Below are 24,107 nucleotides of genomic sequence, written 5' to 3'. Positions count from 1 at the left end.
TGACGTCACGGCGCGCTGACGTACCCGGCGGCGGCGGCTGCGGCGGCAGCGCGCGGGGGGCTGCGAGGGGCGGCAGCTGCTTCTCGCGAGAGTTCGGGGTATGTTCTCGCGAGAGCGGGAGCCTTGGCCGCTGAGGGCGGGCCGGGAGGTGTGAGGGGATCCTTGAGGGGAGAGAGCCCGGGATCCCTGAGGGGAGAGATCCCCCGGAGGTGTGAGGGGATCCCTGAGGGGAGAGAGCCCCGGGAGGTGTGAGGGGATCCCTGAGGGGAGAGATCCCCCGGAGGTGTGAGGGGATCCCTGAGGGGAGAGAGCCCCGGGATCCCTGAGGGGAGAGATCCCCCGGAGGTGTGAGGGGATCCTGAGGGGAGAGAGCCCCGGGATCCCTGAGGGGAGAGATCCCCCGGAGGTGTGAGGGGATCCTGAGGGGAGAGAGCCCCGGGATCCCTGGGGGGAGAGATCCCCCGGAGGTGTGAGGGGATCCTGAGGGGAGAGAGCCCCGGGAGGTGTGAGGGGATCCCTGAGGGGAGAGAGCCCCGGGAGGTGTGAGGGCAGAGATCCCCCAGAGGTGTGAGGGCATCCCTGAGGGGAGAGACCCAGGGAGGTGTGAGGGGATCCTGAGGGGAGAGGGCCCCGGGAGGTGTGAGGGGATCCCTGAGGGGAGAAACCCCCGGGATCCCTGAGGGGAGAGAGCCCCGGGAGGTGTGAGGGGTCCCTGAGGGGAGAGAGCCCCGGAATAATGGAGTCCAGCCCCTGACCCATCCCCACCTTGTCACCAACACCCAGTGCCTCGTCCAGGCCTTCCTTGGACACCTCCAGGAATGGGGACTCCAAACGTCCCTGGGCAGTTCCAATCCCTGACCACCCTTTCCATGGAGGAATTCCTCCTGCTGTCCAGCCTGAACCTCCCCTGGCACACCTCGAGGCCGTTTCACCTTGTTTGTGTCCCTTGTTCTCTGGGAGCAGAGGTGACCCTCACATTGCTGCAATCACTGATTATGATCAGCAATTAGTTCATGTTAGTGATGAGTTATCCCATTGTCCCCAGCACTTGAAGGGGTGTGTGTATAAAACCCAATTTGGGGGTCTCTGGTTTGTCTGGGACACTTGAGTGGCTGCCCAGGGTGGAGCCACCATCCCTGGAAGTGTTCAGAGCCCTTGGCCCCAGGGTTTGGTGGATCTGGGGAGGTTGGATTGGGTGCTCTCCACCATAACAATTCCATGATTCTGTGTGCATAAACCAACACTTCCCCTGCAGCTCTGCAGCTGTGCTCCAGCCTGTCCCTGGTCGAGCTGTGAGTGTCCCTGCCCCCCGTGGTTCCCAGCATGTCCCTGAGCAGCGCTGCCCGTGCCCAGAGCCTGCTGTGTGCCGGGATCCGGCGGCTCCTGCTGATCCCACAGCCATCCAGAGGGGTCTCTTACAAAGCCGTGGTGTTTGAGGAGAGCGGGGTGCTGCTGCCAGCCCCCCACAGGACAGCCTCAGGTGTGTGTTCCCTTTGCTGACCCCACACAATCACAGAATGTCCTGAGCTGGGAGGGACCCACGGGGATCATCATCCACTCCTGGCCCTGCACAGACACCCCAACAATCCCTGAGAGTGGTACCCAAATTCACCCAGAGCTCTGGCAGCCTCGGGGCTGTGCCCATTCCCTGATACCAGAAATATCAGGGAAAGAACCTTTCTGAGCCCTGGCACAGCTCCAGTCGTTCTCTTGATCTGGTCCCTCATCACCAGAGCTCCTGTTGTTCCTGTGCTTGGAGGGAAGATAAATCTCAGGTGCCTCTTTCAGCTCTGGTGGGACACCCAGGAACTTGTGATGGTGGGACCCGTTGTGCCATCAGAAGTCACAGAAGTAACAGTAACCACCCTGCACTGTCCTGTGGTGCCACCCGAGGCTGGTGCCGCTTTAGGGATTCCCCACGCTGCAAACAGGGCTGAGGTGCTGCAGTTCCTGCAGTGCCCAAGCCCTTTGCTCTGTGCTGTGTCAATCAGCCCAGTGCAGCTCATCGTTCTCACCCCAGAGGCGCCCCCAGCTGATTGCCCGCTCTGCTGATGCCTTTCCCGCCTTGCCTGTGTTCTCGGTGCAGACTGGGAGGCCCGGAGCTGCGTTCCAGCCGGCACCGCCCAGCGAGCTGCGCTGTCTGGAGGGGAGAGCAGCCTCTCCCTGCAGTACTGCAGGGGAGAGCTGACAGCTGTGGAGTTCCTGCAGGAATTGGGACAGCAGTGCTTTGAGATTGTAAGCCTCACACCTGTAAACTCCCCCCTGCTCTCCCTGTGCTTCCTGACTGCATGGAAACAGGTCCAGCGAGGAGAGAGGAGCTTTAAAAAGCAATTTGGTGGTTGAAGGGTCTGGGTTTTCCGTCTAGGAAGCGCTGCTGTTAGAGCAGGGCAGATTTCCACCATTATCCCGGGGCCTGGGCAGGCAGGCAGATGAATTTGCCTTCATTTCCTCCTGGAATAAAGTCCTTTTAAAACATCTCAGTCTAAAATGCAGATTCCTTTCCTGCCTGCTGAGCTGTCAGTGTCTGTCTCTAACCTGCCTTGATCCCATGGCAGGCACAGTCCCAGGGATTTCTCTCCCCCAAAATCAGCCCTTTATCTCTGCTGCAGAATCAGGAATGTGAGAACATTTGTTTATTTGGGCAAAGCAATTTGGCTGAGAGATTCCCTGCCTGCCTTCGGACAGCAAGATAAGCTGATCAGATAACCTACCCACCCAAGCCACTCTTATTTTCACCCCATTTCTGGCCCATTACCACTGTTGGGGTTTCTCTGTTTCTCAGGCAAATGTCCGTGTTCCCGTGCACTCCTTTCTCTGGGATTTAATCCGAGAGGAGATGAGAAAACAGCTCCCCACAATGGCAGAAGCAGCGCAGTGTATCCGGGCAGAAGGGCTGCAGACGGCTCTGCTGAGCCACAGCTTGTGCCCCGGACAGAGGCTCCTGCCCCTGGAGCAGCAGCACTTCGATGTGGTGAGTCTGCACGGATCCCAAACGGGGCTCTGCTCCTCCACTTGTGAAAGCAGCAACTCGAATTCTTTTAGTGCAGTTTAAGCACAGTTTGGTTGGCATCAGCCTGGAGAACATTTCCTGACACAATTCCTTGTAGGCACTTGGAGAGGGGCTGAGTGACATTTGCAAATCCACTGCAAAGTGCCCACACAGCCACGAGTCTGTGTGACAGGCACAGGCAGCGATGGAGACAGGACTTGGAAGCTGGAACACAGACTAGAAATAAATGTTATTATTCAGTGCCCTGCCTGCTTTAAAAAAACAAACAAACAAACAAAAATAAGCTTTAAAAGAGTTAGGATTTTTCAAGGATTTTATGTAACCCCTGTGCTACAAAAACCCAGTACCCCAACTTGCTGACCTGTGTGGGATGAGGAGCAGATGCTCCTTTCCCAGCAGAGTCTCCTTTCCCAGCTCACTTCACCTTTGCAGAGATGACACAGATTGGCAGATCTGGTGACACATGAACCTCAAGGCTCCAATCCCCACGGCCTCTCCAGTGTGTGCTGCTCCTGGAACAGGAGCTACAGCCCTGCACAGCAATTAGTGGGGGAAAATAATTGAGTGTGGGTTTCCATTAGTGTTGGCTTTATATCCATGCAATGGATTCCTTGCTGTTCCTGCAGTGTTACAGAGCAGGAATGGCTGCTTGGGGTGTTCGTGGCTGCGAGGGCAGTGGCAGTGCTCACACACTGAGTCAGTGTTTTGTTGATCCAGATTTTAGGGGGATGGTTATGGCAAACACAGCTGCTGTGGAGGTGCCTGTGGGATGGCTGGTGGCTGCAGTGGTCAGGACGCTGCTTTTCCTGAGCCTTTGGAAGGTGCTGCCATCCAAGGCTTCCTTGGACAGCACTGAACAACTGGTCTGGAGCCAGTTTGGTGTCCCACACTGGGACATCTCATTGGATATCTTCCATCCCAGGACTGGCTGGTCCTGTTTGGCTGATTTGGCCACAGCAGTTGGCACCCACACAGTCCCTGGAACCAGGGCCCACCCAGCTCCACATCCTTCATTTCTCATGTTAATCAGACCAGTCTCTTTCCCAGCTCCCATCTCCATTCCAGCACTGCCCAGGCTCGTGCATTTTCCATCTGTTGCTGCTGTAGGTGGTTGAATCCCATCAGGAAGGGGTGCCCAGGCCAGATCCTGGGATCTACAAGCTGTGCTTGGAGCTCCTGGGTGTGCAGCCCCAGGAATCCATCCTGCTGGACAGCAGCAGCCAGAACCTGGAGGTGGCAGCCCAGCTTGGCATGAAAACAGTGAAGGTACAAAGTGGCACAGCCAGGGTGGGTTTGGGGGTGGGTTTTGGGTACAGGAGCTGTTGGGTTTCACCAGCTCAGGATTTCCAGTTGACAGTGGCTGACTCTTGCCAAGCCTTTTGCTCCAGCCTCGCTTGTCCCTGCAGGATGTGGTGGGGTTAAAGCAGGGATCACTGGCAAAGTCTGCTCTGGGCTGTTCCACTCATGGCTCCAAACTCTGTGTAACCTCAGGGAAGTCTCTCCTCATTCCTGTTCCTCTGTTCCCTGTAGGAGAAACAGCCCCATCCCTATGGTTGAGACAACCACAGCAGAAGATGAGCCCCAGTTAATGAATTCCCAGAAACTCTGAGGCCTCCTGGATGAGTCAGCTGGGGACTGCCAAGTTACCCCCAGGCTTTGGGGTCACTGAGCACAGGGGTTTTAATTTGGGGACACTGGGGAAAGGACAAGACTGGGACTGGTGGGAAGAGTGACCTCCACTCCCCTGGATTGCACACAGGGAATTCCAGCTCTGATCCCAGCCCAAGCTCACAGTGCCTGTGCCACCATCACAGCTCTCTCCAGGCAGAGTAGAGGTGGGAAGCTCTGTGCTGGCAGGGAATGAGCCAGGAATTCCTGTGTGTCAGGGGATCAGTGCTGATGGACTCACAGATAAACGCATTCCCCCCAACCAGGCAGGGCTCTCTCTTTCCCAGGAAATTTTGCCTTCTAGCTGTCACCAGTGCTACTGTGTCCCTCCTGGTTTCAGGTTGATGATCCAGCAGCAGCACTCAAAGAGCTGGAAGCCCATCTGGGGTTTCCTTTGCAAGGATTTGTTCCCTACACTCGTTCAGTGAGACCAGGCATGGAAATCCCCAAGGATCATCTGCAGAAGTACCTTGAGGATGTTCTTGGTGCCCACCCAACAGGTATTGCAGTGGGTTTGGTCCTTCCATCAGAAAACCTGCATATTCTGGAGCTTTTGACTTTTTCCTATGACATAGGGACTGAAAAATAATATTAAGGAAAGGCTCATAATCTCCAAGCAAACAGCACAGCCATTCCAGTTTCAGTGTTCCATCACTTTCCTAGAACTAAGAAACAACATTTTAGGGCTTCCTCATTTTGGGAGGGGTTGAGGACAATTTGCCAAAGAGATGCCAGGGATATTCCTGTCCTGTGAGGCAGCTGGGAGCCACTGCCAGGTTCCCCAGGGGTTTGGGACACAGAGTGGGCTCTCAGCCCCAGCTGCAGGAAGGGGATGGAAGGCCTGGAGAGGTTCTGACCCTCTGCTCCCTCCTCCCAGCCCCGCTGGAGTTACGGCAGTTTGAGTCCACCCGGAGCTATCTGGTGAAGTTTGGAGGTCGTTTGCTGGTGCTGAAGAAGGAGGAGGAGCCTCCCTCAGGCCCCTCGGGCCCTTCTGTCTCAAGGGAATACAGGTGAGGGGTCCTGCTGCAGTTTGCTGGGCCAGAGGAGCAGGACACGGGGGGAGGATCATTCATGGCCTCCCCTTGTTTTCCAGTGTGGGATAGGGCTGGGGGCTCCGGGCCATGGGAAGATGTGGCTGTGCTCCTCTCACCTCCCCCAGCCACATGATTTCAGTATATTTAAAGCTGAGCACAGTGATATGGTGTGTCTGCCTCCAACACAGCAGTGCCTGGACTGATTCCCTGCACCTCTGTCCCTCCCTTTAGGGTCCTGAAGGCTCTGGCTGAGGCTGGTGTTCCTGTGCCCCCTGTGCTTGCTCTCTGTGAGGACAGAAGGTAATCCTGGCCCTCAGCTTTCACTCTGTGCTTGGCAACTGCAGCCAGATTCCCCCAAAGGTGAACAGAGAAGGAACCAGAGCTCACAAAGTGCTCTGATCTAATGAACATCTGTGCAGTGTGGGGCTGGAGGAGCCTCTAGAAGTTCAAAGAACAGAATCATTTTATTTGGTTTGGTTTAGGTATGTTCCATTTTAGCTATTAATCCAAAAGCTCTCTTTGAAAAGCACTTATAAAGCAATATTATAGGGCTTCCTGCTGACTCAGAGTGCTCAGGTTTGCAATAAAGAAAGGATTTTTCCAACTGCCAGACCTCAGGCAGCAGTGACAGCAGCAAATCTGTGAGAGGACAGCCCTCGGGCCTGCAGCCTGCTCAGCTCCCTGCAGGAATCAGTGTCTGCACTGCAGCTCACTGTGTGCCCGCTGCTGCTGTGTTGTGAGCAGCCTGGCAGCCCAGCCCACGGGCACTGCAGGGAACAGGGAGCAGCTGCTGCTGGAGCTCTGGGGCTGGAGGGGCCAGGGCAGAGCGTGGCACAGCCACGGGCACAGCCTGAGCTGGGCTCCAGAGAGCGCCCAGGTGAGGCCTGGGGGCACGTTCAAGGTGCAGATGAGATCTGGGGGGAGTGGCAGGATTGGCCTCAGCCCCACACATCCCAGTTTGCCTCCCCAGCATCCTTGGCTGTCCTTTCCTGCTGCTGGAGCACCGTGCTGGCCACATCCACCACAGCCTGTCCCTGCCCGCGGTGCCACCGCGCCAGCGCAGGGCCTGGTACGGGGCCATGGCAAACGTCCTGGCCAGGATCCACAGCCTGGAGCCGGGAGCAGCCGAGCTGCAGCAGCTGGGGGAGCACGGTGAGAGCAGCCTCTGCTTCCTTTCTTCTCCTGGGTGTCAGCAGCTCAAGGGATGGGCAGGATGGACCAAACTGGGGGCAGGTGGGAAAGTGAGGATGAGCAGTCCAGAGTCTGAATCCCCAGGTGTGGTGGGAGGGTGGGAAGGGCTCTTCCAATCCAGGTTTCCTGTGAGTTCCCAAAGTTCTCCTACCTCCCAGAGCTTCCTGCCATGTTTGTTGCCATCTCTGCCCACTTTGGGTACAGGAGTAACTTCTTTGCTGACCAAACCTCCCCAAGCATCCCCTCCAGTCCCTCTGCAGAGACAGCTCAGCTTCCTGGAGCTGGTGAAGTTACTTTTTTGTCCAGGATTGGATTCTTTCCACCTGAATATTAAATCCAGTGCCCAGTTAAGAAAGTATGAGACCCTTGGAAATTGCAATTATAATCTTGAAGCTTAATCAGGATTCTGGACTGAGATCTGCTTGGCTGTTTGGCTTTTTCTGTGTCCCTTTTGAAGCCTCTTTGTGCCTTTCCCTTTCCCTCCTTTCCTGTGTTCCAGGAAATTACATCCAGCAGCAGTTTGAGACCTGGACAAAGCAATATAGAGCTGTGGAAACTCACACGATCCCAGCGATGGAGAGGCTCATCCAGTGGCTGCCTCTGCATTTTCCTGAATCCCAGAAGACAACATTGGTGCACGGTGATTTCAGGTACTGCCCTGGAGCACATGCCAGGCAGGAAACAAGGACTGAGTGTAAAATGAGTGTAAAACAAGGACTGAGTGTAAAATGACCCCCAGACTCCAAAAGGTGCTGATTGGGCTGGGGCAGCAGCTCCAGAGCAGCCCAAAAGCTGGGTTTGGGTCAGGGTGAGCATCCCCAGGGAATGAGATGGAGATTCTCTATCCAACAGCTGCAAATGCTGGTGTGACACTGGAGGATCATCAGCTCTTCCTGTAGTACTCAGGAATCAGCCCTGATCTGAGGCTCTGACTAACTTGGTTTCATTCTCCAAAGCCCAGTTTAGTCCATTATTAACCAGGGCGTTCAATATTGAGTAACCTCCATCCTCTGCTTGCAGAAATTAATGTTTCACTTTGTGCTGCCTTCCAAAGGACTCTGCAATTTTTGAAGAGAGTGAAGAGCACTGAAAGCACCTACTGCTGCTGAGCACTGGGATTTTTCCCTCCTCTGGAGACTTTCCTGATCTCTTTTTCCCTCTGATACAGGATGGACCACCTGGTCTTTCACCCAGACAGGCCAGAAGTCCTTGCTGTGCTGGGCTGGAAGTTTGCCACTCTAGGAGATCCCCTGTGTGATGTGGCGAATAACTGTGTGAGCTTCTTCCTGCCAGCCCCCTCTGGGGCTCGCAGAGGTACAGAGGGGCACACTCACCTTGGCACACACAGAGGAGCCAGAGCTCAGAGCAGATCAGCTCCTGCCAAGCAGCTCAGCTGGCAGTGGGGCTCAGTGCAGCTGGAAAGGGCTCTGGGTTTGCATTGTTCTCCCTCTCACTCCAGCTGGGCAGCTGGGCAACTCTTTTGGGTGGGAAAGTTGTGAGGCAGGTCAGGACTGGTGTGTGCACTAAGTTATCCACTTGTTAAAAAGAAAAGTACAGGGTTAAACGGAGAGGTTCCATCATTTCGGAGAGATCTCTGTCAGTCACAGTTTCACCCTAACCAGGAGAACTGCCCCATGTGCATTTTGGGGCAGGGGCTGGTGCCAAACCCCAGAGCTCCCTGTGGAGCCAGCACAGAGCTGTGCAGGTCCTGGAGGGTGCAGGTGTCTCCATGCAGGGGCCTGGCTGTGCCCAAGGCTCTCACCGTGCCCTGGGAGCTGCTCTGACTCCTTGCTACCTCTTCCCATCTTCCAGGCTTGAGGAACTGTGACTTGGGGCAGCTGGGCATTCCCACAGCAGAGGAGTATTCCCAGATGTACTGTGGCCACAGGGGAGTGGAGCACCCAGAGAACTGGAATTTCTACCTGGCCTTTGCCTCTTTCCGCTGGGCTGTGATGCTGCAGGGGCGTCACCGCGGCTCCCTGGCAGGTGAGGAGCCAGCAGGGCAGCTGAGTCCTGCACAGGGCACAGCCAGGGGCACAGAGCTGCCTCCCTGCTCCAGCACAGGCCTCTCCCTGCCTGCTCTCTGTGCTGTGGGGTCTCTCCTTTCCTGGGAGAACTGAGCAGAGGCCAAAGCTGGGAGCCCAGAGCTGTGTCCTACAGATGGAGCTCTCAGACCTCCCAGCTCAGCACCAGCCTTGCCAAGGGACTCACAGGGAGGTGCTGAGAGCTCCCGGTGCTGTTTGTCTGCACACATCAGGTGTGGCCCTGGAGCCTTTATCAGAATGAAATCTGGAGTTATTTTCACATCCCTTAGAGAGGAGTTTCTCCAAGTCCTGCTGGGCTGGCCCAGGGGAGGGCAGGTGATGCTGTTTGGGATGTGATACCCAACACAGGCTTTTCCAAACAAGTGTCCTGTTCTCTTGTCCCCAGGGAGGCCAGCTCCAGGTGACAGCAGCCCCAAGGACGCAGAGTTTGTGGCTGATCTGGCCTGGGATTTTGCTGTTAAAGAAGGATTCCGTGTGTTTGAGAGCCTCCCCCCCACGAAGCTGCTCCTGCGCCATTCCAGCACCTGGGCCGGGCAAGGGCCTCACCTGGGCAGGAGTTTCAGCACCTGGGCACGGCCTGGGGCAGCCCCTGTGCCCAGAGCCCCCCTGGGCACTGCCCCCAGCAGCCTGGCGGGGATGGCACAGGGGCTTTGCTGCAAGATGGGCATCCAGAGGGGCTTTCTCAGTTCCCATTCCAGAGGGACTGCACGTCCTCTGCCAGAGCTGCAGGTGAGACATCTGTGCTGAAGCTGCTCTGCTGCACCTGCCCCAGGGTGGGGATGGTGGCCTCCAAGTGTCCTGGCTCTCCTGATCATGGCAGGCATTTGGCACTCCTGGAGCCCAGTGGTTTGGAGGGAAAGGGCTGGCTCCATATGGCTGCAACAGAGTTCATACCCTGGGAAACTGATTTTGGGAGCTGGCACTCCCTTCCAAGAGGAGCAGATTAACACCAGCCCAGCTGTGGTTGCTCACCCAGGTCCTGCCATCTGGGCTGGGCTGGGCTTTTCAACATTTGCCAGTCCAGGAAGAAATGGTTGTTCCTCCTGCAGTCTCCCTCTGGGAAAGGCTGAGTGAATTCCCTTCTCTCTGTCCCTCTGTGCTCCCTTGAGAGGTTCCTTGAACCTCCCCTTTCACACATTCACAGTGAGTAGAAGCAAACAGCTCCACCCTTGGGCTGCTACCAAGATTATATTCCTAATTATTCTGGTGACATTTTCAAATTCTAGTGGGTTACTTAACCTCCTTTCAGCTGCCAAAAAAAAAAAAAATCCAGGTGCCCTTCCAAAGTGTTTGCCTGTGCTCTGGCAGAAACCAGCAAACAGCAGCGTGTCAGGGCCCTTGGCAGCTGATCCACAGAGAAGGTGGAAGGGCAGGGAAGCAGCAGCTGTGGGGAATGTGGAGGTGCTGAGATGAGCAGATCTCCTTGCCCTTCCTCGAAACACTCATCCTTGCCAAGTCTCCAGCATCAGGATTGCCACACTCTCTGTATTCCATGTCTTGGGCTTGTGGAGATGCTGCTGCTGGTGTGTGGCACCACAGAGCCCCCTCACCCCTGTCACCTCCACATCCACCCCACTGCCCTTTCCCTTGGCATCATCCCTGCCCTGTCAGCCTTTGCTGTGCAAGTTGTGAAAGCCAGGGGAGGAGTTTTGCTGCCTGCAAGAGCAAGATAATGCAGAGAACTGTTACACAGCCAAATATTCCCAGCCTGGAAGTGCCACAGTGCTCCAGAGCTGGGCACGGCCAAGGGCAAGGGCAAGGCTGCCCCTGCCAGCTGGCACTGCCAGGGGAGGTTCATCTCTGGGAGTTGGCAGCTGAGCCATTCCTGGCTGAGCAGGGCAGGATCTCAGCTGATCCTGCCTCATCCTGCACCAGGAGCCCGCAGGCTCCACACACTGATCCCAGAGGCTGCCTGTGCCCCCAGCTCTTGGGGAGAACTCTCCAGAGGAGCAGAGGGATGCTCAGTTCCTCCCTCAGAGCCATGGCTGCCCATCAGAGGGGCAGCACCAGGGGCACCAGAGCTCTCATGGGCCTCATCCTCTTCCCCCAGGCACAGAATGCCAGGACCAAGGCAGTGGCACTGATGGCTGCACAGGTCATGGATCAGGGCACCAAAGTGAGCAGATTCCTCAGGCTCGAGCCCTCCCTGACCCAAAGAAAGGGCAACCCTGGGACTCCCCTGCAGTGTGGGGCCTGTGAGCTTGAGGGGTGATTTGTCCTGTGTGCTGTGGGGTCCCCAGTGAGGCTGTGGGGTCCCCAGTGAGGCATTTCCCCAGCACTGGGTGCCCAGGGGTTTGCAAGGCTCTGGGGTGCTGCTGCCTGGTGCTGCAGCCCTGTGTGCCCACATGGGCTCTGCTCTCTCTCTCCCACAGGTCCCTGGAGCAAAACATCTCCACAGAGCAGATCCCAGCCCAGCACTTCCCCTGGACCTGAGCCCCACGTCTGGCTGAGGGTCCCCAGGGGTCACAGGACCCTCCAAACCAGAGCTGGGCCAGGAGCTGCAGCCCTGGGGGACCCAAAGCCAAACCAGGCACTCTGGCATGGGAGAGGCCGTGCTGAGGGCAGCCTGTGAGCTCAGTCCCAGAGGTGTTTGGTGCTTTTATTGCCTGGCTCAATGCAGGGCCAAGTCCACCCTTGGATCGTGGGGCTGCAGGATCAGAGCTGCAGCAGGGAGAGTTGGTTGGAGTGACCAGGCTGGGGGTGCACGACCCAGTTTTGGGAATAAACAGAATGGACCAGGATGTCTCTTGTCCTTCAGCAGATCTTTTCTTCTTCAGCACAACCTCCAGCACAACCTCCAGATGCTGGAAGAATCCTCAGTGGTGGAAGGAACTGAATCCAGTCCTTGAGGTCTCTGGATTCAGGGGAGGCTCCGGAGCTGAGGCAGTGCCTGCCCTGTGGAGCTGGGAGGATCCGTGGTCCCATGAGTGTGGTGGGGTCTCTTTGGGGACCATGGAGGTGCAGACTGGATCAGTGGGAGCTTTCAGTGCTTTACAGAGCCAGGGGAGAACTGTGGGAACAACTTTATGAGCATGAGCAATTTATATTAATTAATTAATTATTAAAGTAATGGGTAAGGTTCTTTGGGTTCTCCTGCTCCTCCAGCGTGGGTGCAGCCCCACAGCCCATGTGCCCAGGGTGGGCACCACCTGCCAGCCCTCGGGGGCACAGGGGGTGCTGCAGAGAGCCCTGGGGGCCGTGCTGGCTCAGCACAGGGACCGTGAGGCTGTGGGGATAACCGGTAACCTGAGCCTTGGGTTCTCCCAAGCTGCGGGGTGAAATTCCACCTCAGCCTCGGGCGTTTGGCTCCGCCGTGGAAGGGGGAGGGCGCTGAGCCTGTGTGTGCCCAGCTCAGATATTTGGGATGGTTTCCCAGCACGCTCCTGACTCCGGCACCTCCCGCCTCCCTCGGGCCGGCTCTGGGGGCCGAGAGCCGCGTCTGCCCCGGGGGTTTAACTCTGCTGGGTCTGCGGAGAGAGCCAAGGCTTCACTGAACGCGCACCAGGGCTCGGTGCCGGGGCTGCCCATGCCGGGATCAGGCACAGACGCGGCTTAGCCCGAGCCGGAGCTCAGCTCTGTGCCGTGCCCTGGGGACACCTTGAGCCGCTCGCTCTGGGGGACGCGGGCACATCTCTGCAGGGACAACGGCTCTGGCATCTCCCAGGGGGGTTTGACACGAGCAGGGCTGTGCCAGGAGGAGGACACGTCCTCCTCGCGAGTGCCACTTTCTAAAGGGCTGCCCGGGAGCCCCTGCCGGGAATTCATCCACCCCCCTGCCGGGGACACGGGCGGACAGGGATGAGGAGCCTGAGACCCAGCACAAGAGGATTTCTTTCCAGCTGATCCGGGAAACGCGCGGCTTAATCCGTGTCCTGCTGGATAACCTGGGGAGGGCATTTTGCCTTCTCTGGGCTGGGCTGTTCCTCCCTGCTCAACTGGGCTGATACTGCCCTGGATAGGAGAGAAATGCCTGGAAAGTGCAAATGCTGGAACCTCCAGCAAGACTTTCAGCAGCTTGGGATGTCCAGGACAGCGGGTGAAACCACTCCTGAACTCAAATATTCTACATTTTTTTTTGCCCCCTTTAATAAACCAGAACCATCCCTGTCGCCCTTCACAGACTCCTCACTGAGTCTCTTTTACAGGGTAATACCACAGGTCTTTTTTTTTTTTTCAGAGGTTAAAAACCTCTCTGTATTTTTGGTCTGTGGCTTTCTTTGTGATGATAACCCGAGCACACCTCTGTTCCCTGCGCTTGGATACGCTGAAGTTGCACAAGGCATCTAAAACAAACCAGAAAAAAAGGCCTTTAGCCATTGTTGGGAGCGATTTCACAAAGCCTCTCATTTGCATTCACCCAGAAACTCCCTGTTGTGAAAGCACTTCCCTGGCTTTGTTCCACTGCCCCTACACGCGGGAGGGGTTTTTGGGTGCCTGGGTGGACGGTAATGGTGGCACATCCATGGAACCGAGGGTCCAGGTCCCCAAATTCTCCTTCACCCCCTTCCCGAAAAAGTAACCATCTTAGTGGAGATGTTTCTGGGATTTTTCCCTTTTTCCTGGTTGTTGCCTGCAACAAGGCACAAAGTTCCCTGGGCACGTGCCAGGAGATGGCAGAGATGGGACAGGGACAGTGCTGGGCACGGATGAGGCACCCCCTGTGCACCAAACCAAGCCTGATTTGAACCGAACAGAGCTGAACCGACCCGAACCGTGCTGAGCTGTGCCGAGCCCAGCCGAACACGCCAAGCTGATCCGAACGGGACCGTGCTGAGCCCGGCCAAGCTGTGCTGCTCGAACCGAGCTGGATCAGCCTTTTCCATAGGAACCAAGGGCACCAGGCTGGTTCTGCGGGGCCGTGCCCGAGCGAGCCGCGGTGGGCGGTGCCGAGCGGGGCGGGCGGAGCGGGGCCGTCCCGGCGTGCGGGGCCCGGCCCGGCCCAGCTGAGCTCAGCATGCTGCGGGCGGCGGTGCGCGGCTCCCGGCTCTGCCCGGCCCTGCTCCGGGCTCCCTTCTCGGCCGCTGCCGCCTCCCCCATCCCGGCGCCCAACCCGCGCCCCGACGTCACCTACAGCAAGGTAGGGCTGCGCTGGGAGCCCGGGGCACCGCGCCGGGCCGGGGGTTCGGGGCTTCCGTGTCCGCCGAGCGAGCTCCGTGCGCGGCCGGGCCGGCCCGGGTGACGCTGAGCCCGGAGCAGCCGCGGGTTTGGGCCCAAAGCCTCGGAAAGAGGAACCCCGGGTGCAGCCGCAGGCACAGGGTGTGTGTGTGTGTGTGTGTGTGTGTGTCCCATCGCCCCCTTCCCTCGCTGCGTTCAACAATTCAACAACACAAGGAAAAAACTCCGGGCAAGGGCACGGGAGGGAGGGGAAGGTGCCTGGCCGGTTATCTGCAGAGAGCGGACCCTTGCTCCAGGAAAACCCTGTGGGATCACCTGTGCGAGGTGCTGCTGCAAGGCAGCGTTCCAAGGCACCCGGCCACTCCCTCCCCGGTGGCCGTGCCCGGGCTCTTGGTGGTTGTCTGGGTGTTCTGCAGGTTCTTGGCGAGCACCGCGATCTTTGCACTCCCATTCTCTTGCCACAGACCTGAAAAAAAAAAAAAAAAATTACCCTTAGAAAGAAAGAGTTGGTAAAAAGCTGCTGTTAGCACCTGGTTCTGGTGCATGGGGAGCCTAAAGCTGGTTAATCTGGGAAATAACAGAATCATTTGGATTGGAAAAGATCCTTAAGACTCATAAGAAATCCTGTAAAAGCTCTGGTGCTCTGGACAAAATCAGCTCACTGTGTTGTCTGTACCTAAAGCATTTTCCCACTCCTCAGTCTCCTGAGCTGTCCCTGTGCAGCCCCAGCCAGGATTCCAGCTTTCACAAGGACCCACCAAGATGGGAACCTCTTCCAACTCACGTGCTGTTTGCTGAGCTGTGAATTCTTTTATTCACTCGAGGCTGTGTTGTGTGCTTTTAGGCTAAAGTATCTCCTTCATATTGCTGCAGGTTTGGAGCCCACACAAGTCAAGTTTTAATTAACCAGGCTCTTCAGATGCCATCAAAGAAGCAAAGCTCTCCCTGATTCCCCTGGGATCTGGCTCGAAGGCTCACCCTGCTTGGCTTTTCCTTGCAGATTTTCATAAATAACGAATGGCACGATGCAGTCAGCAAGAAAACCTTCCCCACCATCAACCCAGCCACGGGAGAAGTCATCTGCCAGGTGGCTGAGGGCGATAAGGTAACTGCTGTGGGGCTGAGATGGGATTGTTCTCTGTGGGAGCAGCTCCAGAGGGGATGCAGAGCAAGGCACCACCCCCTGTCCCACCTGGGCAGCTCCGAGCTTGCAGCGGCGTCTGATCTGTGCAAACACCACACCAAGTGCTGCTCGAGTCCTTCCTTGGCTACTGCTTAAAAAAAAAAAAAAAAAAGAAATGGTGGGGAATAAAGTCAGTAATCATCACCTGCCTTATGCAAGGCCCTCCTGGAGTCTGTGGCAGAGCTGAGGTGGTGTTTCCCAGCAATTTGAGGTTTTTCCTACAGTCTGGAAACCTGTGTGTGTTCCCCAAGGGAGGGGTGAGTGAGGGAAACCCTTTGTTGTTTGCTTCTCTGGCTTGTCCTGGCGAGACCATTGCAGCAAGCCAGGACAGAGAACCAGGTAGGAACCAGCAAATGCCCTGGCAGGACAAAATCATGGGCCAGAGACAGCTGGTCCAGGAAAAAACTCCTTTGGACTGGATTGTGAAAAAGTGCCCAAAGTAGACTTCCAGAGCTTTTTACATGCCTCATTCTAGGATGCAAATATTAACCCAGCAGGTGACATGGCAGAAATAACCTGATGATATTTGCACTCTGTGTAGCTGAAATAACAGAGGCTGAGCACAGGCAGAGGCTGCACAGCTGCTGCACCCATCTGCTCCTCTGCATTGCTGCTGCTTCCTGCTCACGAGGGGAAAGCTGTGTCCTCACAGGGTGTGCTGAGCTCGGTGCTCCTGGGAAGGGGCCCAGGCTGCTCCCCTGCCCTGGGACTGCAGGTTCTCCCCCAGAGTCCGGCAGGAGCAGCCTCCGGTGCTGCCTGGCCTCGGGCAGTTTTCTCCTGCAGAGCAGGGAGCGCTTTTGTTGTTTGCAGAGAGGGAGGGAGCGGGGCTGGTGACTCGTTCCTCAGCCTTTGCCGGGCTCCCCCGCAGGCAGATGTGGACAAGGCGGTGAAGGCAGCCCAGGCAGCGTTCCGGCTGGGCTCGCCCTGGAGGAGGATGGACGCATCGCAGCGCGGGAAGCTGCTGAACCGACTGGCTGACCTGATCGAGAGGGACCGCGCCTACCTGGCCGTGAGTGCAGGAACCGCGGGGGCTGTGCCCGCTCCTCACCCCCAGCTCACACTCACAGAGGGTGGGGAGGCTCTTCTGGGGAGCTGAGAGCACAAAACCAACAGACAGGACAGGCTGCAGACTGAGACCTGACTCAGTTCCCCCCCAGCTCCTCAGGAAACTCTGCTGTCTTTGCAGGCCCTGGAAACTCTGGATAATGGCAAACCCTACGCCATCTCCTACCTGGTGGACTTGGACATGGTGATCAAATGTCTCAGGTGGGTTTGGAGGCCACAGCTGGCCCATGGTGCTGAGGCTCTGCAGGTTCAGCCACCTCCCAATTCAGGGGCTGTGGGATCTGAGTCTGATCTATGATGGTTTCATATCAGACACTTTGGGTTTACTTTTTGCTTCTACTATTTTCTTTTGTTTCTACTTTTTGCTACTCTGACTTCCCCAAGTCACACAAATGGTGGTGATCTGTTAACACACAAATATTTCTATTTACTGTCCATTCTTTAAATCACCTGCTTGGGAAATACCTGCACTGAGTTGGGACTGAAACAGAGGAAGCCTCCTTTATTTTCTGTTGGCTGCAGACTTGTTTTAATTCCAGTGACCAATTTGTTATTGTTTGCAGATACTTTGCAGGCTGGTCAGATAAATTCCATGGCAAAACCATCCCATTGGATGGAGACTTCTTCTGCTACACAAGGCACGAGCCCGTGGGAGTCTGTGGGCAAATCATCCCAGTGAGTAAAGTGGAGCAGCAGTTCCTGCAGGGCTGCAAGAATTCAGTGTTGCACCCCTCTGCTGCCAAGCTCTGCTTCCTCCCAGGGTGAACAGAGCTGGGCTTGCACCAGCTGGGAGGGTTCTTACCTCACCCAGCCTGGGAGAGCGGAGCTGCCTCTTGATTTCATGGGCTCTGCTGATTAAAAAAAAAAAGGGGGAGGTTTAAGCTCATTTATAGGAATTAGATGACTCAGAACCACAGTTAAGTTTAAATTCTTGCCTAGAATTAACCCCAAAATTTTGTGTGATGAGGAAAAATCCAAGACTCTTCCCTAAGTGCTTATTTGAGTGGAGCTCACTGGTTCATTACTGACTAATGAGAAACTTTTAATTTCTCCTTGTTTTTCAGTGGAACTTCCCACTGTTGATGCAAGCATGGAAACTGGGGCCTGCCCTGGCCACTGGGAACGTGGTTGTGATGAAAGTGGCAGAGCAAACCCCCCTGACTGCTCTCTACGTGGCCAGTCTGATCAAAGAGGTGAGGACAAGGCCAGGATTCCATCACTGCAGGAGGCAGGAGCAGGGAAGGGCTGGGTTGATTTATCAGAAAAACTCCCTTGTTCATATATTGTTCATATTCATCTGCATGTGCAGATGATGTAAGTCTTGATTAGGGAAGGACTCTTTGAGGTTTGATTACATAATGAACTTCAGGGTGGTCAGAAAGTGAACATTTCTCTGTATTTCTGTGTGTATTCAGACCTTCAACTTGTGCTTGGGATGTGGGGTGGGGAGAGGAATTGTCCTGGTTGTTAAATGTTAAAATGAAGCCCTGGGAAGAGAAAGGAGAAACCAAAGGAGTGAAGGCTGCTGTCACAAACACAGGAGGGGAGTGGAAGCCTTGCTTTGTCAGAGCAATAATGTTGCTGTGTGCTGCCAGGCTGGATTCCCCCCAGGTGTGGTGAACATCATCCCTGGCTATGGCCCCACGGCAGGAGCTGCCATCTCCTCCCACATGGACATTGACAAAGTGGCCTTCACCGGCTCCACCGAGGTAAGGAGCACCCTGAGCCCTGGCACCATGGAATATCCCATGGCTGGTGAGATACTGCAGGTGCTTTGCCTTCTGCACCTCACTCAAAGCTCATTCCAGGCTGTGAGATGTATACTTGCATTAGCTAAGACTCCTTTGTTCTAATTTGATTCTTTAGAGTATTTCCTGTTGTTTCCCCTGAGCTGTTTCTTGTTGGAGGTGAAACTCAAAGCCCTGCCAATGAGGATTAGCATGAAATGCTGACTGAGATGTAAAGCCAGAGCTCTCTTGCTGATGGGAGTTAATTCCAACACCTGCTCTGCCCTCCCTGCAGGTTGGACACCTGATCCAAAAGGCTGCAGCACAGAGTAACCTCAAGAGGGTGACCCTGGAGCTCGGAGGGAAGAGCCCCAATATCATCTTGTCTGATGCAGACAGTGAGTGGCTGCTGGGAAATGTCTGATCTGTGCCTTTTACCTTGGCTGCTTCCAGAGCTGGAGGGCGAAGGAAAAGGAAGGAAAGGTCTCCAGTGTGAGGCTCTGGCGCTGACACCACCACTCTGCTGCAGCTGCTGCATTTGTGTATCAGCACTCACCACTCCCACTTCTTTTCCCAGTGCTGGGTAGTTCAGCTATCAACAAAAAAAGAGAATTGTTTCAGTATCTTCCTCCAGTCCTTGCCCCAGTTTGTTTTAATTTATCTTGGAGCACACCACTCTTTTCTTCTCCTGTGAAGTGCTGCTTCCCTCATCCCTTGCACATAAACTCATTTTTGGCCTCGATGAGCCAACACTCACTTAACTGAGCAGTTAAGTAAGGAAGAAAATTTGTCCTTAACACCTGATAATTTCCAATGAGAACTGTAACTTGCCTCAGGTTGGATATTTTTCTCTGGTCTGGGGTGCTTTAATAAAGAATTAAATCTGCAACTCCTGCCCTCCAACCCATGGCAAATGCTGTCAACTGAAAGGACTTTGTATCCCCAGCAGTCTCTGTGATAAATGTGCTAAAACAGTCCCAGGTCTGCTTGGGTTTGTTTGCTTATTTGTTTTGTCTCTCTCTTCCCAGTGGACTGGGCTGTGGATCAAGCCCACTTTGCCCTATTCTTCAACCAAGGGCAGTGCTGCTGTGCTGGCTCCAGGACTTACGTGCAGGAGGACATTTACAACGAGTTTGTGGAGAGGAGTGTGGAGAAGGCCAAGGCCAGGGTGGTTGGGAACCCCTTTGACTTCAAAACCGAGCAGGGGCCTCAGGTGGGAGCAGGAAGAGCCCTGAGCTGTTACCTCCTGAAATTGTCCCAATCTCCAGTCCCTGTGTAGATTAGAGTGGGATCTGTTGATTAACCTGATTTGAACTGAGCCCATGAGCACTGGTGCAGGAGGGAGGGGTTAATTAGCCAGTGGGACAATCCTGGCATTTAAAAATGACCATTTCCCTTTGGAGCTTGCCTGGCAGCCTGCTGCAATGAGGGATGGCACAGCAGCTGTTTGTCCCTCCTGGCTCTTAGGTGGATGAGGGGCAGTTCAAGAAGATCCTGGGCTACATCAGCACGGGCCAGAGGGAGGGAGCCAAGCTGCTGTGTGGTGGCAGCCCCGCTGCAGACAGGGGCTACTTCATCCAGCCCACTGTGTTTGGGGACGTGCAGGACAGCATGACCATTGCCAGGGAGGAGGTGAGTGCTGCAGCACCTTCAGCTCCCAGTGGGGGATGGAAATAAATGTATTTGTTTTGTTAATAGCTGTTAAAACTAAGTGGAGCAGTGGTTTTTAATTTTTTATAGCTTATTTCTTTTAGGGGGATATCTTTTGTTAATGAGCTGTTGAGGTTTATTGCATTATTGATAAAATTGCAATATTTTATTGTGAGATGTTTTACTTAGGGGGACGAGCTAAGCATTCTTAATTAGTATTTTAAATCTCAAATTATATCTATAAACAGCTTTTTTATCGAGCTGAGAAGCCTCAGAGAAAAAGGCAAACAATATTATCTCATTTGCTTCTCCTGTGTTTTGCTGCTTTGGAATGTGGTTTGGAGATTGTTTATCCAACAGAGGTTTCATGTGAATTGTTTTTATTCATTGGCCAATCAGGGGCCAGGCTGTGTCAGACTGAGGAGAGTCAGGAGATTTTCATTGGTATCTTTTAGCCTTCTGTCTGGATCTTTTCTGTATTCTTTAGTATAGCGTTATATATTATATATAATATAGATAGATAGTATACCATCTATTTTACATATATTATATATATCATATTTTATATAATATATTGTAATATATAAAATATATATTATAATGTAATATGTGAAATTCAATGTGATAGAAAATAAAATGTAAAGTGTAATGTAATAAAATGTAAAATATAATAAAATATATAATAATATAATAAAATGCAATATATTATATGTTATATATTATATTATATATTATATAATATATACTATATATATATTATATAATATATATTTTACAACATATAATAAATATTATATAATGTATAATATAAAGCATATAATATATATAATATAAAGTATATAAAATATAATATATTTTCTATTTATATATTATATTTTGGATTATATATATTATCTATAATATAAATATATAATGTATGTAATATATATGGCATAATATTATATGTAATATATATAATGTAATACATATATACATATATAATACAGAATATAGTATATATATAATGTATGATATAATATGTAATGAATAATATGTTATATAATATATAATAAAATGCTATATATTATATATTATAATATATAGTATATATTGTATAACATAATAAATATTATATAATGTATAATATAAAGCATATAATAAATATAATATAAAGTATATAGAATATAATATATTTTCTATTATATACATTATTTTTTGTACTATATATGATCTATAATATGAAATATAATACATAATGTATGTAATATAGAATATATAATGTGTAATACAGAATATAGTATATATGTAATGTATACTATATTATATATAGTATATCATGTATAATGTGTAATATTATATATATAATATAATATATATAATATTATATATATAATATATAATATTGTATATATAATATATAATATAAGCCTTCTAATCACACGTTGTCAGCCTGATGTTCCCTCACCCCGTGGGCCCTCAGGCAGTCCCAGCCCTGGTTCCTGGGTGTGTTCCCCACTCTCCTTTGGCTCCTTGCAGATCTTCGGGCCGGTGATGCAGATCCTCAAGTTCAGAACCATCGAGGAGGTGATCGAGAGAGCCAACGACTCCAAGTACGGCCTGGCAGCCGCCGTGTTCACCAGGGACCTGGACAAAGCCAACTTCGTGTCCCAGAGCATCAGGGCTGGCACTGTCTGGTGAGCCTGGCACCCCCTGGCACCCCCTGGCACTCTGGGCCTCGGTTTGGGGTCAGTTTGACTTGGGCTGTGCTCAGGGTCGTGGCAGAACTTCAGGTGTAACGGGAACTTGGTAACGTTGGAGTGTATTTTGTATAGGTATTTGTTTTTATAGATTTTTAATAGGTACTTATAGATTTTTAATAGATATCGAATAGATTTTTGATAGAAGTTTAAGAGATTTTAAAATAGATATTTAATAGATTTTAAAATAGATATTTAATAGATATTTAATAGATTATGTAATAGATGTTTTATGGATTTTTAATAGCTATTTACATATTTTAATAGATACTTAATAGATTTTTAAATAGATATTTAATAGATTTTTTAGTAGATATTGAAGTTTTTTAGTAGATATTTAGATTTTTATAGCTTTTATATAGATATTTAATAGATTTTTTAATGTAGATATTTAATAGATATTTTATAATTAGATATTTTATATTGATATAAAAATATATAATATATATTATATATTTTTATATATATATAAAAATATATAATATATATTGATATAAAAATATAGATATTTTATATTGATAGTTTATAGATTTTTAATGTAGGTATTTTATAGATTTTTATATAGGTATTTTATAGATTTTTATATAGGTATTTCATAGATTTTTATACAGATAGTTTATTGATTTTTAATATAGATAGTTTATAGATTTTTTTATACAGATATTTTATCAAATTTTATATAGGTTTTTATAGATTTTTTGTATAGATTTTTATTGATTTTTAAAGATACAGAATTTTTAATAGAGATGTTATAGGTTTTGGATAGCTATTTTATAGATTTTTGGATAGGTTCTTTAAATAGATATTTGATAGATTTTTAATAGGTATTTTATGGATTTTTAATAGGTATTTGATAGATTTTTTAAATATAGATTTACAAAAACAGATATTTATTTATTTAGTGCTGCTCCCTGAGCTGTCTCACCCTCCCTTTCCCTTCCAGGATCAACTGCTACGATGTGTTTGGAGCCCAGGCTCCCTTTGGGGGCTACAAAGCCTCTGGCAACGGGAGGGAGCTGGGGGAGTACGGCCTGGAGGCCTATGTGGAGGTGAAAAATGTGAGTATTTGAGTATTTCCTGCAGCCAAAGCCTTCCCCACCCTCTGCTGCAGCTCCAAATGTCCCTGTGCCATTGGTGAGGGCTGGGCTGAGAGCTGGAACCCCCAAACCTTGAGCTCCCCCCTCTTCAATACACTGTTTTTTCTCCGGCTTCTCACCATTCCAGTGAATACCCCTGCAAAGAAAAAAAAAAAAACAACTTGTAACTTCCCTTTTTTTTCTTTTTTTTTTTTTTTTTTTATCCCTAGGTGACAATCAAAATTCCACAGAAAAACTCCTAAAGGACAGCAACCTTCTCCAGAGATTTGAAAATAATGTTGCAGCTTCATGAGGAAAGCTCAAGACAGAAAATTTAGTATGCAAAAATACGTAACTCTGCATTAAGAGATGTTTTTTAGGTGTTTAAAGGAGCTTTTGTTAAAAAAAGAAACAAACCTACTTGGCTTGATCTTTTTAAAATACCAAATGCAGCTGGCTGAGCATTACCAAGGTGGGGATGGTTATTTTGGGAATGTATTGTGTGGGTGCAGTCACCCAGAGGAGAGGGGTGTGATCTTTACATCTTTATCTGATAAATAAGCTTCTTTTTCCCAAGAAATCATTTAAATGCTTCTTTAGTCTAGGAGGATTTATAGAATAGAAAATAACAGGTATGTGTTGGCTTACAGAGCTAGATTTATAACCCTTGTACTATGAACTGTGTTTATTTTCTGTGAGCAAAGGGAATTGAGTTCAGTGTGTACCTGGGCAGGGAGCGGTGTGAAATCTGAGGGAAAAGTGTTTGTTTTGTTCCGTCCTGCTGGTTGTAGCCACTCCAAATAAACATTTCTTGTCTCAATGCACTCAACCCTACTTTTGTGGGAGGTTTGTACCAGTGAGCCCAAGCACACACAGATTCCCTCACGCGTTTTTTAAGGGTTTGCTTTGACTTTCTGTGCTGCCCGCTGTGCTTGTGGTGCCTTGATGTGACAGGGACATTCCAGCTGCTGCCTGGCTGGAGGAGCGAGGGGTGTTTGGGCCTGAGTGAGGGCGGTGAGGCTGCCCCGGGAGGCACGGCCATGCTGTGATGTCTGGGGAGGAGCGGAGGGCACAGAGCAGCTCCTTCATCGCCGCTTCCCCTCACGGCCCCGAGGGCGGCCATTTCCCTCAGATCTCGCGAGACTTGGAGCCACCCGTCCCCTCAACCCGGCGGGCGTGCCGAGTTCTCGCGAGACCTCCCGGACCCGACGGGCGGCAATTCCCTCCGGTAGGTCCCGCCCACCGAGATATCGCGAGACTTCGCTTTGTCCCGCCCCTCCGATTAGGGGCGGAGCTACCTCACTTCGCTCCGCCCCCGGAGGCGCGGTGATTATAACGTCATCACAAAGCGCCGCCTATGTCGAAAGCCCCGCGGGGTCTTTCCCGTTGCCGTCGCGCTTTTAGAGCTGCCCTCAGCCGCCTGCAAACCGCTCCAGCGCCGTGACGGCGGCTCCCAAAACCCCGCGGCGGGCGCGGGGCGGGCGCGGCGATCCCGCTCCATCCTCCCGTACCTCGCTTAGCGTCGGCAGCGCCGCCGCGGCCGCCCGCGCAGTCCGGCGGGGCTGCCCGGCGGGGGCTCCGGCGATGTCCGGCTCCCGGGCGGCTCC

The 24,107-nt window shown here is 52.0% G+C and overlaps 2 protein-coding genes across 3 annotated transcripts; both read left to right on the top strand.

The window, feature by feature from the left end:
* Positions 1-32: 32 nt before the first annotated feature.
* On the top strand, positions 33-11,689 carry ACAD10 (acyl-CoA dehydrogenase family member 10). Of its 2 annotated transcripts, XM_063173037.1 has the most exons (15): positions 33-98; positions 1,256-1,480; positions 2,087-2,235; positions 2,783-2,971; positions 4,118-4,276; positions 5,019-5,178; positions 5,556-5,688; positions 5,944-6,012; positions 6,683-6,864; positions 7,403-7,553; positions 8,072-8,217; positions 8,716-8,889; positions 9,334-9,677; positions 10,999-11,064; positions 11,321-11,689. In XM_063173037.1, the coding sequence occupies exons 2-15, from the start codon at positions 1,324-1,326 to the stop codon at positions 11,396-11,398; spliced, it is 2,157 nt and encodes a 718-aa protein (XP_063029107.1). In that variant the 5' UTR covers positions 33-98; positions 1,256-1,323; the 3' UTR covers positions 11,399-11,689. The 2 variants fall into 2 exon arrangements, with proteins under 2 accessions (XP_063029107.1, XP_063029108.1); XM_063173038.1 differs by lacking the exon at positions 10,999-11,064.
* A 2,180-nt stretch (positions 11,690-13,869) lies between these two features.
* On the top strand, positions 13,870-23,329 carry ALDH2 (aldehyde dehydrogenase 2 family member). Its single transcript, XM_063172970.1, has 13 exons — positions 13,870-14,025; positions 15,064-15,168; positions 16,115-16,255; positions 16,433-16,512; positions 16,875-16,986; positions 17,376-17,504; positions 17,907-18,020; positions 18,334-18,436; positions 19,067-19,251; positions 19,506-19,670; positions 21,204-21,361; positions 22,368-22,482; positions 22,731-23,329. Exons 1-13 carry the CDS (start codon positions 13,903-13,905, stop codon positions 22,761-22,763), a joined length of 1,563 nt encoding a protein of 520 aa, XP_063029040.1. The 5' UTR covers positions 13,870-13,902; the 3' UTR covers positions 22,764-23,329.
* Positions 23,330-24,107: the final 778 nt, after the last annotated feature.

Source organism: Melospiza melodia, chromosome 20 (assembly GCF_035770615.1).
Source record: "Melospiza melodia melodia isolate bMelMel2 chromosome 20, bMelMel2.pri, whole genome shotgun sequence".
NCBI lineage: Eukaryota > Metazoa > Chordata > Aves > Passeriformes > Passerellidae > Melospiza > Melospiza melodia.
This window is presented reverse-complemented; position numbering and strand designations above follow the sequence as displayed.